Below are 18,378 nucleotides of genomic sequence, written 5' to 3'. Positions count from 1 at the left end.
TGAATGCCCATGGCGAAAACCAAATTGCTCATCAGCAAAAATAGAATTGTCATTAATATGAACCATAATTCTATTTAAAATAATCTTTTCAAACAGTTTGCTTATTGAAGAAAGCAAACTGATTGGGCGATAACTAGAAGCCTCAGCTGGATTTTTGTCCGGCTTCAAAATTGGAACAACTTTGGCGTTTTTCCATTTATCTGGAAAGTATGCCAATTGAAAACATTTGTTAAATAAATTAACCAAAATGATAAAGAGCTCTCAGGAAGTTTTTGATAAGTATGTAGAAAATACCATCATCACCTGGGGCTTTCATATTTTTAAATTTTCTAGTAATAGATCTCACTTCATCCAAATTAGTTCCCAACGAAGGGTCAAAACATTCTCTTGATTGAGAATGTCTTCGAAGCTCCGTGTAAACTGATCTTAAATTGGACTAGTAAGACCTAGACTAAAATTATGGGCACTATAGAACTGCTGAGCAACGTTTTGAGCCTTTTCGCCATTTGTTAATAAAAATTTATTTCCATCTTTAAGCGCGGGAGTTGGCTTTTGAGGTTTTTAAGAATTTTGTTAATTTCCAAAAGGGTTTCGAACTGGGATCCAACTTCGAGACATTATTCTCAAAGTTGGTATTTCTCAGAATAGCGAAACGTTTTTAATTTCATTTTGCAAATCACGTCAAATAACTTTCAACGCGGGATCGCGAGTTCTTTAATATTGCCTTCTTCTCACATTTTTAAGACGGATCAGTAGCTGAAGATCGTCGTCAATAATAATGGAGTTGAATTTAACTTCACATTTCGGAATTGCAATGCCTCTGGCTTCGACAATTAAATTTGTCAAAGATACGAGAGCATTATCAATATCACTTTTGGTATCGAGAGGAATATCAACATCAAAATTCCTATCGATATACGTTTCTATAAATCCCAATCAGCTCTATGATAATTAAAAGTAGAGCTGATTGGATTATAAATGGCTTCTTGTGAGATTTCAAATGTCACAGGAAGGTGATCAGAGTCAAAGTCAGCATGAGTTACCAATTGGCCACACAGCTGACTTGAATCCGTTAAAACTAAATCAATTGTAGAAGGATTTCGACTGGAAGAAAAACAAGTTGGTCCATTGGGATATTGAATAGTATAATATCCCGCAGAACAATCTTCAAATAAAATTTTACCATTGGAATTGCTTTGAGCATTATTCCATGAACGGTGTTTGGCATTGAAGTCACCAATTACGAAGAATTTTGATTTGTTGCGAGTCAGAATTTGAAGATCAGCTTTCAACAAATTCTTTTGCTGCCCATTGCATTGAAAAGGCAAGTAGGCTGCAATGAAGGAAAATTGTCCAAAATTTGTTTCAACAGAAACTCCCAAGGTTTCAAACCCTTTGGTTTCAAACGAAGAAAATAATTTATGTTTGATACGTCTATTAATGACAATGGCGACCCCACCACAGGCGCTGTCAAGACGATCATTTCTGTAGATAAAATAGTTTGGATCTCTTTTAATGGAGGGTCCTGGTTTTAAATACGTTTCAGTTATAATGGCAATATGCACATTATGAACTTTTAGGAAGTTGAATAATTCATCTTCCTTACCCTTTAGAGAGCGGGCATTCCAATTTAAAACTTTCACATAATTATTTGGATCCATTGAAACGGAGTCCGATAACAATTTTTTGTGTGTACTTTATACCAACCTGAACAGCTTCAGGAATGGTATTTGCTTTGAACATTGCATCAATCATGTGATGCAATTGTTCAGTTAAAAAATCAAAATCGGAAGCAGTCATGCTACCTGAATCGGCAACATGACCATTATTTTCCGTTGGGACATGGGTATAAACCTCATTTTGAGAAGAAAAATTTTGTCTACCAGCAGCGATGTTTGCATACGTAGGTACATTCGAAAAATTGGAACTTACTGTAGTGCTTGCTACCCGTCGACGAGCGGCAAAATTTGTTTGTGAATTGTGGTGGGTATGAATTGCTCGACCGGTAACCGGTTTCGAAATTTGAGCGTTTGAAAAATTTCTACCCGTCGAATCTGGGATCCGATTGGAATTTCCCGTCATCAATTTTGCACGGGAATTCAAAATTTTTTTGCGTGAAGGGCATTCCCAGAAATTGGATTTATGATTGCCCCACAGTTTGCGCACTTAAATTTATTGGAATCTTCTCTCACAGAACATGCGTCCTTGGCGTGAGAGGTTCCACCACAAATCATGCATTTAGCATCTATGTGACAATGTTTGGTTCCATGACCCCACTTTTGGCACTTACGGCACTGGGTGGGGTTTTGGAAATTTCCCAGGCCTGCGGAAATGTTCCCATGTAACACGGACGTGGGACATAATACAGGCCTTTTCCAAACTTTTCATATTATTTAGTTCACTTTTGTTAAAATGAACTAAATAAAATTCTTGAGAAATGCCCTCTGGGAAGTACCAGAATGGGATTTCTTTTCATCTTAATTACTTGGACTGGTGAAAATCCAAGTAGTTGAGAAATTTCAATTTTAATCTCATCCAGTGATTTGTCATCACTGGGGAGACCTTTCAAGACGACTTTGAACAATCGCTCAGTTTTGTCGTCGTATGTGAAGAATTTATGGCGCTTCTCAGTTAAATAGTGAAGAAGACGTTTGCGATCGTCAAAGGATCCCGGCAAAACGCGGCAGTCACCCTTCCTAGCAATCTGAAATGAAACCTTGATCCCCTGAAGGTTACTCAAAATCTCATTCCGGAAGCCAGAAAACTCGGCAACAGATACCACAATTGGCGGAATCCTTTGCTTTTTCGCATGCATCGAATCACCTGGGCTAGAGGTAGATTCGATTTGCTCAATTTCATCATTAATCAAATCGAACTGATTGCTCAGTTCGATTGGAGAAGAATTATTTCCGATATTAGAGTTAGAAGGAATATCTGAATTCTCCAGCTTCCTTCTATTTTTTCCGCGCTTGGGCAGGACGGGCTTGAAACCTTGTTGCTTTGAAGGAAGTGGAGAATTCAGAGACTCCCCCTTCCTCTTGTTTTTGTTAATACTCATTGCTGAGCGTGGAGACGTGACCTTCTAAGAGGTTTTTTCCCAGAACGGTGTCCCTGCAGGATTACCACCGCTTGTCGGAATTTTACTTCCGCAAACGGGTCCAACGTAAAACGAAGGCACGGGTCCTTGCAAAGATCGTAACGGGATCAGTGGGTACAAATAGCGCTAAGAAGCACCGTTGAAATTAAAATAGCTTCGGGTAGTATTAAAAACTTCCTTCCGCAAAGAGAGAAAGAACCGCACAGCACGAAAGCACGATGCGGTCTGAAATACAAATGTCGATTATATCATCACAAATATTACGATCCGCTCGCTTTCAAATCCACTTCTATAAAACATTTTCATGTCTGCCGTATCCTAACGGAGCAATTCATTCTATACTTTCGCCTCTAACTCTATTAATTCGATAAATTGTATTGAAAAAAATTTAATGATGATTTTGAATGAAAAATTTTGCTGCATTGTACTTGACTTGTATATAAAATTTATATATTCTGATTTAGATTTCAATTTCAATTTGGAAAGGAATTCGAGTAGAGGTTTTGGATGGAGATATAGAATTTGAAATGGGTTTGGAAGAGAGTTCGAATTTTTATAAGATTTTAGGTCAGAATTTGAAAATCAAATCGCGTTTGGATTTAGATTTTAATTTCGATACAGATCGGAGTGCAATTGCAATTGATTATTGTTTTTATGACGGAAACAATAGCTGCTAATTTATGACTAAATATTATACTGAATTAATAATCAACGAAGGCCCATTTGATGCGTATTTATACGATTCGAGGAACACCGTGCTAAAACCTACCGTTCATTGATGTGCGCCTTCTTCTAAGCCTCTTCTGCCGCCGCCGACGGCGACGACCGTTGGCTCCGTTGCCTTCTCGGGGTCTCGACGCTTGTGGGGCGATGAAGATCGAGACTTAACTCTTCCTTTCATTTTCATTCGAGGGCTCATTCGGATGCTAGCCGTAGGAAAGTGCAGTCGATTCGCGCCGAAACGTCCGCCGTCACTGTATTGCATCGCTGCCACACAATCGTTGGTCTTCTAGACTTGTAGGGTCCGTTCTCCGCGCGCAACGTTTGTTCTGGCCCTTGGCTGGGCCACCACCACCACCGCCCGCACAGCGGCCTGTCAGTCTGTGGCGCAATTCCAACACAATCGGGGTCTCAGCGTAGGGTCCATTTATCATCGAGAGGTGGATGGAGATTCACCACTGCAGTCGTGAGTACAGATTTGTGATCTAGCGAGCGCGGTAGAATTTCAATCGCTGCCAAGCCGCCAGCGGACTTCTTCAGGTGGATTGTGTGTTTTGTTTGGAAAATCAATTATTTCGACACCAGAAGGAACCCAATGGTAGCAATTTTAGCCGAAGCGGTAGCCAGACAGTAGTATGCGATTAACTTGGTGGGCAGCCTTGAGGGCATAGTTTTCTGAGTGATTCAGTGTTTCCGAAGTGGGAAAACTTATGGCCCCATAATCAAGCCCAAGAAAGAATCAAAATCGGTGGGAAATCCTGCGCCGTGTGGAAGTGAAACGACAATTAGTCAAACTAGTGCGAACAACTGTGCTCAAATTTTCTCACAACATAAAGTGCCGGAAAGAACGAATTAATGCGATAATTAACACGAGAAGAAACGAGCATAACAAGAGTTATGAATCAAAGTCACTGCAAGTGCCAAGATCGCAAAGATCTAGATTAGACGAAAACGACAGAACAAGTGCATAATAACTACCCTACTAGCGCCCTGCCTTTTGCAAAAGAAACAAGCAACTGTTAATCCAGGGACTGGTTGTCGGAGATCAGTTACAACTCGGAGGGTGCTAAGAACGGTAGTCGTGCAAAGTGGACACAATGCGGGAACAATCCGGCGAGGTGGAATACCTATTTGCTTGAGTTCTATTTTTCTTCCAGGATTTTTTTCAGAGGGATATATTTTTGTGAAATTGTCTTATGATTGACGACTGAGAGTTTGATAAGTGTGAAGCAGTTGAGAAGATAAAACCACTAGTGCTATTATACAAAGCCGGATAAGTGAACCCTGCCGATCGCTGACTGTTGTGAACGCTGACAGGAAGTAGAGATCACCTCTACAAGAGGGATCGGTGAATGTGGTAATTCAGCAGCAGCAGCAGTGTGAAAAAGTACGACAAGACAGCGGCAACCGAACGACAACGACAACATGGATACATCAGCTAAAATAATTCTTTTATCAGGTAAGTGTCCTGAACTTTGAATTCAAATATTTTAAATTATTTTGGAATCCTAAAACTCACAGCAAAAAATTTTAAACTCTATTAAGGTTTTGAATGATTTTCAACCGAAAAATAATCAATTCTAAAAACAATTCAGGGATTGATGAAAACAAACCTGGAGGTTCAAAATAGGGAAAACCTTTAAAACATTTTAGGTAAATCACAACCAAAAAACTTTTAATTTTGAGTATGATGGCATATCCTTATGCCCAAATATTAGAGGAAGTTACTGAAACGGACTGCAGAGAAGCATTTAAAAAAAAACTTTTACGCGATTTTTGTAATTTCGATGCCTAATTTGCTTAGTCGATCCTAGAAATATTTCGAATATCATAGAACTTATAACGTAATTTTTAGTAGGATTATAAAATTTATTTGTGGCAAGAAGGGATGATATGAATGTATTCTAAAAAGAAAAATCGCAAATTACAGATTTGGAGACCTCTCTGGCTAAATCTGGCACTGATCCAGTGAAACACAATTCTAGCATGTTTTTTGAGAACGTCGTAAGCAGGGTTTCGACTTTTTGTTTCAATGAGACTAAAGCAAGCGTTTTTCGGGCCAAGGGAGAATATTTTTTCGTTGTTTATGTTGAGGACCATCTTTCATCCATCAATCTTTTCTCTAGAATTAGCCTTGGAAGATAAACGAAAATCTTGCCTATTAGATGAAAACCCTTTTTCGTTTCATCACTTTTATATCTCACTCACTTTTCGCGAGAATTATCGCAGAACAATTACAAAATTGTGTGGCCGCGCCGGGATTCGAACTCAGATTAGTAACAATAATAGCCGTAGGGATGCGCTTACTCTAGCCAGACCACCACCAGTTATGTGTTCCACATAAGCTACTACAATTTGCATTGATAATGCCACGAAAAGACTCGAATATGAAAGAAAAAGAGCAAAGCAACGATTGGCGGCAATCGAAGTGAGTGAAAAATGGTGTTCACTCTCCTGGCAGTTTTTCTTTCCCGAAAAGCGATTTCTCCCCGAAAATTTTCGTAAGGGAGCATCCTGTGCTCCTGAGATTGAGTGAGCATTACGAACCCTGGTCGTAGGTCCAAATTAGAGACTCTTTTCTCTTACACTTTAATATCTAGGCATTTGTTGCAAAATTATGACAGTTGGTGCAAAGCACATAAAAAAATATGGCACATAATAAAAGCACATAAAAAAAATAATTATATTTTGTTTGTTTTGAAGAAGATTAAAGGTGTAATCCTGTTCATATGAATTTAGTTCACTTGTCTGAACATGTTTTATGATGAAATGATGTACCATTTGGCGTAAAATGCACTGGTGCGACATTATTATTTACTATTTTCGCAGACTAAGACCGAAGTGCTACTCTACTCTTTCAATGACGAGTTCAATGAGAAGCGCGCCGAACAACCGCTAGACGCTGTTCTCCATGTACTTCCAATGGACCAATTTATGCAATTAACCCTAGGCTGACTAGATCATTTCGGTGAGAAACCGGGACAAACGTGCATGCAAAACGGGACATGTCAAAAAACCATCTAATAAAATTCAAGAGCTATGGAAATTTCAAAATGTTTTGGTTTAATTTTCATTTTCCGTGTTAGAAATTAGAAATATTTTAGAGTGAAACATTCACCATCATAACTTCTATTGTATGAAGTTAGTTGTGGAAAAATACTGAACTACAAATATTTCGCTTTTCAAAAGGTCGCGGGCAAAAACACGAAGGAACAGGAAATAACGCATCTCTCAAATTAAAAAAAAAATGGGGAACTTTGAAATTTAGTTTAATCTAGTCTTAGACATGCATTGAGGATTTTATTATTGATCAATATCAAAAACTTCTTCAATTCTGAACGATTGAAAATAATAAACAATAGTCAAAGTACCCTGCCTTAGGCCTTTTTTGGGATTTTAGAAGGCTAAGAAAAAATACAAGGGAAGAACATTAATAAAATGTAATTTTTATTATTTCCAGGAATATGGTTGGCGCATGAGAATAAATGTTACAGATAATCAATTCACAGTCCTTTTTGATCGAAACTGATCTAAATGACGCTCACACCTCGGGAACCTTGTTTATTGATTTTGTTCCCATGTGCTCCCAGAAAAGAGCGGGTCTCGTGTAATTTCTTCGCGAAACGTTAAAAAAATCCTGACCAATTTACACACTTAATTTTTTCGCCGATATGAAACAAACACATGATTTTTGCCGAGATCTCAGTAAAATTGACGTTTCAGTTACTAAACCAAATTTTATGCCGAAGTTCAGTTCTGAAATTTACTGAGCTACAGCGATGCCCGATTTTGCCGAGCTCGAGAAAGAAAAAGTTAGTGTGTACAGACTGGTTTACAGCTCGATCTCTCGGAAATTTCCGCCGGATTGTATTTTAAATAGGGCCTAATTTCTAATTTTTCATAACAGAATCGCATAAATCTCGTCCACACATATGGTAGCGAAATATGCAGACAAGCTCCTGATGTGTACACTAGCCTTAAAGTACGTGAGGAGCCTTTAATCCGACCAAATTATCGCTCGGTTTGAAACTGCCTTAAACTAAACACGATTTGTTCAGATGATTGGTGATCGATCATGTGCCAGGCACTGAATTCAAACGAACGATAAGCGAAAAGAGTTTCACCAAAAACGCGGAGCTCGAACCGTTCTCGTTTATGTGGGAAAATCTCGAGCTCGTGACAATCAATGGTTCAGCAGAACCACAGTTGAGGATAAACCTGTAAGAATTGAGTCCCTAAGGAAGGTCCCAAACGGACCGAAACGTTGGACAAGATTAAATAACAGTGTTTTTATTTTGTCTTTTTGCTATGGGCATTCCCATAAATTGGATTTATGATTGCCCCCACAATTGGCACATTTGAAGTTATTAGAATCTTATCACACAGAACGATTGTGCTTGGCGTGAGAGGAGTCAACACAAATAATGCAATTAGCGTCCATGTTGTAATGTTTGGTGCAACTTTTGGCGCTTAAAGTGGGGTTTTGGACATTTCCCTTAATAACTGAATAAAATTGGAAGAATGCTTCTGTTGGAAGTATGTACTAGAGTAAAATTTATTCTTCATTTTAATCAAATGAACTTGATGCTAATCCAAGTTGAGGTTCAATCTTGATTTTGATCTCATCCAGAAAACTTGTTGCCCTGAAGTCCATTGAAAACATAATTTTAAATATCAGAAAACTCAGAAGTAGATACCACAATAGAATGCTTGAAACGAATCACCTGGGCTAGTGATAGATTCGATTTGCCCCTTTCGGTATAGAAAGAACTATTTTTCCACGCTTTGGCAGGATGGTCTTGAAACCTGTTTTTTTCGAAGGAGTGGAGAAATCATAGATTCTCCCTTCCTCTTGTTCAGGTGAATTTCAAATTCGCCATATGCTTATCTACTCCCGTTTTCATAGACCGTTTTCATAGATTTTCAGGGGTCGACGGACCGACTCATTACAAATTTACATTCTATGAAGTGGATGTTACTGCTTGTTTCAAATTATGACTACGTCATATTTTACTACATACAAATAATAAAAACTATTCTGTTCATGATTGATTTAATGTAAACTATGGCTGAAATTTGCAAACAAGCTCCTGATGTGTACACTAGCCTTAAAGTACGTGAGGAGCCTTTACTCCGACCAAATTATCTCTCGGTTTGAAACTGCCTTAAACTAAACTCGATTTGTTCAGTTGATTTATAATTTAATTTTTATGCCGCAGTTTTTTTTTTCACAGTGAATGATTTCGAAAAATTCAGATTTATTCAGAAAGACTTTGAATGGTATTTAATGTTTCGAAAAAAATCGAATGATTGAAAAATATGTGGTAAAGCAGATTTGAAAATAAATGAATTACCTACTAAGAATAATCGAAAATGAACTTCATCTGAAAATTAGAATGTCTGTCCCTGCGCTTCATTTTATTGACAGGAAATACTGGAAATACTTGTCTACCAACGCTAATAACATTATATCTTAAACTTTTTTGAAGGGTTTCGTCCACTTTCTTTGTTGAAAGATGCGCCAACCGAGAGCTGAACGCTCCTGCCTAAAATGTTGAATTTGTTTGAATAATATTTGGAAGCTTTTCGGAAGAATCAATGAAAACAAATTGTCGAATTTTTAGATTACGACGGGATAGCACAATAAGGCCTAAAAAGGGACCGTCCCGTTAAATACGGTACATATGGTCAGCCTTTAACCCTCAGTCAGTCACCGCCTTCGAAGTGCTCGTATATATCAAGTAGAAGTGATTTTGAACTTTTTCAAGATAACTGATTACTGTAATTACCGATTTTGAAAGCCGTATCCCTGATCAAGAGTTATGGTCATATTTCTTAAAATCTGATCACGAAATAAACCGAATTGTTCCAGACAGGAGAAAAGATTTCACAAAAAGCTGTCGACAAATATGCAATCAATTTTACGTGTTGAAGATACTATTTAGGGACATTCTAGTTCATCAAAAATTCTACAATAGTAGCGAAAGGTAATATGCACATAAAAATAACTAGAGTACATCCTACTCAGTTAAAAGATATCAAATGATTCATGGTAAAAAATTCTATTATGCGCGAAATGCTCTTAAGTTCAGCTCGTAAGACCCACGCAACAACGGTTTCCAAATTGTTTTCGGCAGCTATAAAACCCTTCCCAACAGATCCTTGGATACATGCCAAGAAACGTTATACCGATTTTTCTGCATTTTAATACACAGAAGGCCATCCAAAACGTTTTTGAGCTCAGCTCGTCAGGTCTACAATCAAATAGAAGCACAATGCTTGTTTCAAATCAAGCTCAGGTCATCCTGCTCAGCTAAAAAAAAATCAAATGACTTATTGGAAATTTTTCTGCGTGCCTCATAGCGACATTCTAGAATGAAATGTTTTAAAGTTCGGCTCGTAAGAACCACGTAACAACGGTTTCCAAATTGTTTTCGGCAGCTATAAATCCCTTCCCAACAGATGCTTGGATACCTGCCAAGAAACGTTATACCGATCTTTCTGCATTTTAATACACAGAAGGTCATCCAAAACGTTTTTTAGCTCAGGTCGTCAGATCTACAATCAAATAGAAGCGTGATTTTGCCATGATGTTTTCAATATTTCACGGAAGCGAATCCGAAAACGCACGATGTTCAAACTCGTCGGCTTTGTTCATCTTATCTGTACTTATATTCAAACATGTTTATCCAAACACATAATAAGCGGTTTTGATGTGGACAGTGCAGTATAGAATCAAGAACGCTTCAAAGCAAGCTGGAGGAATATCATCCAATATTTCCTAATTATGACTAGAGACTCTCGATATTTCGCACTCACTCATGTATCCTGAGCACCCCTAGGGGTTTTTAGGGCCAACGTAAAAGATACCCATCCTGGGCGTCTGCTCGCTTAAGCCTTGACCTGGGCCTAGGTCAGATTCCTGTCGACTTCGTTTATTTACTTGTTGAGGCTATGTCGCTACGATACCCTGGGTCTGCCTGTGCTGCGATGTCCTGCGCGGTTCCACCCCAGCGCTTAATTGCAGATATCGTCTCCGCTCTTTTGTGTGGTCGACCCACCTCAATTTACGCTCTCGCTTTTCTGTCGATATCGGTTTTTGATGGCATCAGCATTCCAATTGTGATATTTCTGTATGGGTATAAAATGTCAAACACTCTTTGCTCTGCATTTGAATGGGACGTGTTATATAATATATGCACATGAACTAATTAATATGAACTGTTCAAGGTATCCCAAGCAACACACTCGTTATAGACGAGTTACTGTGACCTATACAACCAAATTAAATCATATTAAGTTGCTGCAACCAAATCGATCTGAATTGTGGTACTCGGGATACACAGCTTGGTTCAAAGTACGAAATACGCTTCTACAAGGCAGTTGATCTGATGGCCTAAACTCAAGAATGTTTTGGGTGATATTATAGGAATTCAAATACATAATGATCTTCTTCTTATTGGCATTACATCCCCCACTAGGACATTGCCGCTTCACTGCTTAGTGTTCAATCAGTACTCCCACAGTTATTAACCGCGAGGTTTCTTTTTGCGTATATAATGAGGGTAACACGATGATACTTTTATGCCCAGCGAAGATTAGACCGTTTCAAAACCGAAAATTACCTAGACCGGCATCGGGAATTGAACCCAGTCACCCTCAGCATGGTCTTGCTTTATAGCCGCGCAATGCCAGGATGACAGTGAGCTCGTCTAAAGTATTCATTCTCAGTAATCCGCTAACCGATTTTTAATATACCAGGCTGTTTATAAAGGGGATTAGCAGAGCTTGGAACACGCCAAATATTTCAATATAGATCATCTGATATATTTCGTTTAGGCTTGACGTTTCGGAAGGTATCTAAGGGAAACTGCCGAAACAATTTGGAGGATGTTGCTGCATAGGTCTCACGAGCTAAACTTCAAAACATTTCGTGAATTCTAGAATGTCGATATGGAGCACACAAAAAACTTCTAATTAATACACTAAATTAATGATTTTGTGAGTGTTACTTCTACGTGAAGTTAAACGATTTACAATGATATGGAAATGCCAAACTTAGACGTACATGTTCATGATAGAATTAGAGGCGAAAGTATAGAATTGATAGTTCCATTAGGATACGGCAGGCATGAAGAATATTTTGATAGAAGTCGATTTGAAAGCAAGCGGAGGGCAATATTTGTGATGGCACATATCGCACGACCTTCGTTCTGCCAAGCTCCCGTATGAAGGGGGAGGGAAGAATATCATTTCAAGGCGACAGTATAGACCGCTTAGAGCTATGGAAAATTATGGAAGAGAACAGCTTCCCTGGGAAACTTACCAGACTGATCAAAGCAACGGTAGATGGTGTGCAAAACTGTGTGGAGATTTCGGGCGAACACTCCAGTTCATTCGAATCGCATCGGGGACTAAGACAAGGTGATGGACTTTCGTGCCTGTTGTTCAAACATTGCGCTAGAAAGTATCATGCGGAGAGCCGGGTGTAACAGCCGGGTACGATTTTCAACAGACCCAGTCAATTTATTTGTTTCGCGGATGACATGGACATTGTCGGCTGAACAGCAAAGGTTTCAGAACTGTACACCCGCCTGAAACGTGAAGCAGCAAAACTTGGACTGGTGGTGAATGCGTCAAAGACAAAGTACATGCTTGTGGGCGGAACCGAGCGCGACAGGGCCCGCCTGAGAAGCAGTGTTACGATAGACGGTGATACCTTCGAGATGGTCGAGGAATTCGTCTACCTCGGATCCTTGCTAACGGCTGATAACAATGTTAGTCGTGAAATACGAAGGCGCATCATCTGTGGAATTCGGGCCTACTACGGGCTCCAGAAGAAACTGCGGTCAAAAAAGATTCGCCACCGCACCAAATGTGTTATGTACAAGACGCTAATAAGACCGGTTGGCCTCTACGGAAATAAAACATGGACAATGTTCGAGGAGGACTTGCAAGCACTCGGAGTATTCGAGAGACGGGTGCTCAGGACCATTTATGGCGGTGTGCAAGAAAACGGTGTGTGGCGGCGAAAAATGAACCACGAGCTCGCCCAGCTCTACGGCGAACCCAGTATCCAGAAGGTAGGTAAAGCCGGAAGGGTACGATGGGCAGGACATGTTGCAAGAATGCCGGACAGCAACCCTGCAAAGATGGTGTTCGCTTCCGATCCGGCAGGAACGAGACGGTGTGGAGCGCAGCAAGCGAGATGGGCAGACCAGGTGCAAAACGACTTGGCGAGCGTGAGGCTTTTTCGAGGATGGAGAGATGCGGCTTCGAACCGTGTATTGTGGCGTCAAATTGTTGATTCAGTGTTATCTGTTTAGATGTAAACTAAATAAATGAATGGTAGTTGGTACACTCCAGGGGCTTTGTTGTTTTCAGCCGGCCGATCTCTCCCTGGATTTCCTGGAGATTCGGAGCCGGAAGTTGTGTGTCCTGCGCGCATGCTCCCATGTCCATTACCATACTGCCACCGTTATTTGCCACATAGCCATTTAGGTGCTCTTCGTAGTGCTACCGCCACCTATGGATCACCTAACGCTCATTCGTAAGTTCGGTTCAACTTGTTATAGAACTTTTGTGTGTTATTAGAGCGGTACAGTTGCTCCGTCTCTTCACGGTCTCAAACTTCCTGCTGGAAATTTTTCCTCCGAAAAATCGAGTTTGTCTGTTCCGCGCCCGTTTGTATCGTGCCTCGTTTGCCCTCGTTCGGTGTTGCAGCCATCTCACCCATGCTGCATTCTTCTATTCCACTAACTGCTCACATTTACGGTCATACCAGTCATTTCTTTGATCTGGGGGCACCGTACCTATTGCAGTCTCTAATCAGTTACATTGTGTATTAAATTTGTAAGTATACGTAATTAAGGATAAGGGACAGGACATATGGGTGAAATAAATACCTGTGTCCCATCCCTGGACGATTAATCAGCAAGGAGTGACGCTAATCTCTTAGCAATGCCACTCCCAACGTCACCTTTTCATACACCCCCTGAATATGGAACATAGTTTTTCAATGGGGTAGAGGCGAATTAGCGCCAACAACATTTCGTGATCCAAAAACGAGCAATGGGTAATGTTTTCAACATAACCGCGAGAAGACGTAGGACTTGTATAAACGTCACGTATTTAAATTCAACTTCTAACTTTGGATCTATGGAGTTTGATTATAGGTATTGATATTGGAAACGACAACTTCCATGCTGTGTAGTATTATTAGCAATATGTTTAATCAAAACTTCTGGAAATAAAAGTAATAATTAAACACATAATTAGAATTGCTTTGTTTCTAACTATTAAGCCCTTATTTACTTAAGCAAATATAGGGCATTTATAGATTTCTAATTGATGATACATAGTATTTGAAGTTTAAAAATTCTATTTATAAAATTTTCAGACTTGGGCAAAATGTGCTATTTTAAGGAAACCGTCCCGTTTTCCAAACAAATAAATGATTAATTATTTTAATAAACATTTTTATTTTCACCAGTATAGTTGATTTGTTTTGATGGGGAATCAGAACCATGTTTAAATGTACGTGTTGTTTAGTACCAAGCACAACTTAACATAAGCTCAGTCATATGACATGACTAGTACCCATCCCGGGGTCATATGGATGAGCAGACCAAATCTCTCTAATTTTATTTTTCTTCATCTACCACTGCTGCCCTCGATGCCTCAGCCATCATCGGCCTCTAGCCGTGAACTCCGAGCGATGCGATGGGTGATTGCATCCACCACACCGACACCACTGCATCCGACCATCATCATGCACAGAATGACAAAAAAATGCGCCCACTTCTTTCATTCATATTCGCAGACCCACCGGCATTCTTCTACCGCTGGCGCTGGTGACTGCATGCTGTCGCTGTGTAGGTAAACACAGCGAACGAACGAAACGAAAATGCGCGAGCAAAAAGCACGTCAGTACGCGCTGCTGTCACAAATTGTAATGGCTCGCACACGGCAGGCACTGCTTCTTTTATACACAAAGAAAATCTTCCGGTAGACCCGAAGGCCCGTGACATACCGCATTCTGATGTCCGTGTTAGGAATGCACGGGATTGATTGCATATGAAATTTTTACTGGCTTTGACAAGAATTGAAATTTTCAATAGCTTATCGTTAATAATCTTAAGTTTCAATGAAATAGGCAAAATGGTGGAGAGTGTCCAAGTCGATTGATATATAATTCTTAAAAATCCATCGAAAGATAAATGCGCTAGAAACTTTCAAAATCTTCCCTTCCAGCGTAACGCTCTCGATTTCCAAAAATCTCAATGACACCCAGTATAGTAAAGAAAGACGTAAGTCCTACGTCAAAAATTCAGGAAGTATCTGTCCGGTCACGAAATATTAGCCTCGACAGTGGCAACCTTCCCACTGAAGGACTGCCTGAAATAATCCACAAGTTGGCTCAGCAGGAGATGTAGACTGTATCTCAGCCCTTCCACTGAAGGGCCTTCTAATCCGTGCGATAGCGACTGAAGGAGAACATTATTTTTAACTCTTATAGCCTTGAAAAAGGCTGTTTGCTTCGGTTAAGTGCAAAAAGTAAGAAAACGATCTTTTCAAATAACCGCGAATTTCTAGTGATGGTATAAAAAATATTGAATGCTCTGCGAGCGAATGCACTTTTCTTTTATACCTTATTTTGAATCTTCTCTGCTTCCCAATTGGTGGGCCAATCGGCTAGTGTCGTGTATCCCGCTTCTTTGTCAGCCAAAGCGTCATCATCATCAATGCGTTCGAGAAGGGCTTCTTCTTTTTTACGCTTGTTGCTCGCTGCTGGCGTCTATTTCATAACGGGACTTTTCGCTTGATACAGGCCAATAAGGAAGTACGTGTTCTTTTCTGAGACAACATTGTTAGTAGTAGAAGGAAGGAAACACCCGGACATGGGATTTTGGGTGATAAGATTTAGAATTCATAACATGGGACGATCATTCAGTCACGTTCGCTTTGTGTGCGGTCAGTATCAAACAATATTTTTCTACATATTTTTTTTTATCAATGCCAATATTGTCTGTTTCCTTGGTAACAAAACGCGCCGACCATTTTTTAGGCACTATCAAAATCGTCGCCAACATCTTTATTCTAAAATTATGTTAGTTTTATTAGAAAATAATGCCAATCTGCATTAAAAACAGGGCTCAATTTTGGGAAATAATGTTATTATTGATTATATAAAATTTTGTTCACAGTTGATTTGACAAATCTTATGGCCATTTCTGCTGGCGACGATTTTGGCGTCAATTTGTTTTGCGACGATTTCAAATCGTCGCGGCCGATAAGGTGGGAAATTGATAATATTGCATTGATCAATGCATTGATATTTAACGTGTATTTGCTTAGAATTTAGTTTTGGGTCGCGCGGATTTGGCGCAGAATGGATTTTCATGTCGCTCGGAAATGGCGTGGATTTGATTTTAGTCGGCGCGGAAAATATTTCAGGATCTCCGTAACAACCCTGCAATTTCTATCCCGAAGGGAATTGAAAGCTTTGATATTGATCTCTATCATTGGCTCTCTGAAGAACCGTTTGTTTTGTGGACATACATGCTGCATCATGTGGCTTTTCTTCAGCCTGTCTCGGCTCATCACCGATGCCGGCCGGTCTCGGCTCGACTCTGCTACTGCTGCCGGTATCTGCTCAGCATTGCTGCTTTGTCGGGTCTGTAGGGTGGACTGCTGCTGTACTGGCTAGGTTTCGGCTGATGATGGTGGCTTCGATGACTTCATTCCATGCTCCAAGGTGTGAGTGCTGTTCAATCGATGATGCGGTTGCTTCGCTTGTCCCGGTCAGAATGAAAGGAAAAAATCGCGTTGCGCTATTTTATGGCTTCTTGGCAGACCCAGCGGCTGCTCATTCGCTGGTGTCTGCACCAATCAGAACGTGGTAATGGAATGATGCAAGAATTATGCGGTACCCATATTTATAGGTTCCCTTGATCTCAATGTTTTTCATTGAAAACAGTTTCATGCCTATTGAAACAAGTTTTTTGGGTCTTATCAAGCATGGACATGAAAGACATACTTAAAATCTGTCGATTGAGGGGCTTACCGCAGAAATTCGTCCACTGAGACGAACGCTATTAACGTTTAAAATCTTTCAACACAGCGTAACGCGGTCGATTTGAATATTTTGAAATGACACTCGGTATAGTAAAGAGAGACGTAAGTCCTACGTCAAAAATAAACTATATTTAAAATCTCCGAACTTCAAAACTTCATGCTGATAACCTGCGTGGGGCCTCAATTACAGGACTCCGAAAGCTCTTACCGCATCCACTAAGTGATTCCAATATCCGAACTCCTCAAATGTAGTACTTTAAAAACTCCTTCCGCATCCGCACAGTGACTCCAAACTTCGAAATCCAGTCCAAAATCTGAAAATAAAGAGAAAGAAAATGACAAGCGCAAAAAAAAACGCGGTTAACTTGGTCAGGGTCTAGTTACCAAATATACATATGTGCAAAGATATTGTACCGCACAAAAAAAATACTCCTCCGCTTATTTATAATCGCATCAAAAGATGAGCGCCAGATAGTCGCCTAAGAAAAACACACATTTAGAAAAAAAAACCTTTGATATTTTTGAAAATTCTGCCGCCACGTGGTGGATATTGGCGATGAATGCTTTGATAGCACGTGCTATCTGTACTGCGGATAAATTTTCCACATCTATGAGAGCCTTGGAAAATGATCACAAAAGTTATCATTTTGTTGCAAGGCACAATATTATCCCAAATAAAAGAGCACTCTGGAAAGATAACAGGTATCATTTAATGACGATCCTGATAGCCGGCACAGTTTGGGTTTTGTTGCCGTTGCGAAGGCGTGGTTGTGAAAAAAATTCTCCATGACGAGCATTGAACTTTGTTTACTGAGCGGATAGATATCTGCGATCAATATCCCATGATGTTGTAAAATGTCATTTGCATTCGTTTGTATAATTTTCCCAGAACTTTTCCCAGAAGGTAGCTATCAATTCATGATGTATGACGAACTTATAGCACTTAAATGTGCCTACAACTTTGTCTAACAAGACATAGCTGTAAATATGTAATCTGGGGCGTGGGAGGCAAAATGTCATTCAAATGACATTATGTCAAATGACACGTGACATTTTGGAGAGTTTTGACTCTCCAGCCTAAGAAGTTATATTTAGAGCAATCTACACTTGGACAAAAATATAGCCCCACTCAAGCGTTATGAGTACATCTAAAATGATGCAATAAATTTGGCTTCTAAAGAAAGTTATGAACAAATTAGTCAAATGACATGCAGATGACATTTTACAAGCCAGATCCCATCACTTTTTATGTATCAATATTTTTGCTCAGAAGATCAAATGATGGGATGGTTTGTAATGCCTGCTCGAGGGCCGAATTTTTAAATCGATGGAGCATGGTCTGTCTCCTACACCGAAACTATGTAACAAGTTTCTATCGAATGAACGATCATTAAGTTTGGTCGATGTGTCAATATACAATTCTGCGTGGAATCCGTCCATACATTTTTCTATATAAACTACCAATGAGTTTGGCACCACCCAAA

At 39.7% G+C, this 18,378-nt stretch overlaps 1 protein-coding gene across 1 annotated transcript in view; it reads left to right on the top strand.

Annotated features, from left to right (window-relative positions):
- The first annotated feature begins 4,021 nt into the window (after positions 1–4,021).
- The window catches only part of LOC134203118 (mucin-2), a 105,163-nt gene continuing 90,806 nt past the window's right edge, over positions 4,022–18,378 (top strand). Inside the window, exons 1-2 of the mRNA XM_062678074.1 lie at positions 4,022–4,283; positions 4,975–5,276. Of these exons, the coding sequence (XP_062534058.1) occupies positions 5,243–5,276 (34 nt within the window). The 5' untranslated portion in view covers positions 4,022–4,283; positions 4,975–5,242. The remainder of the gene's footprint in view (positions 4,284–4,974; positions 5,277–18,378) is intronic.

The sequence above is a fragment of the Armigeres subalbatus genome, chromosome 1 (genome assembly GCF_024139115.2).
Source record: "Armigeres subalbatus isolate Guangzhou_Male chromosome 1, GZ_Asu_2, whole genome shotgun sequence".
NCBI lineage: Eukaryota > Metazoa > Arthropoda > Insecta > Diptera > Culicidae > Armigeres > Armigeres subalbatus.
This window is presented reverse-complemented; position numbering and strand designations above follow the sequence as displayed.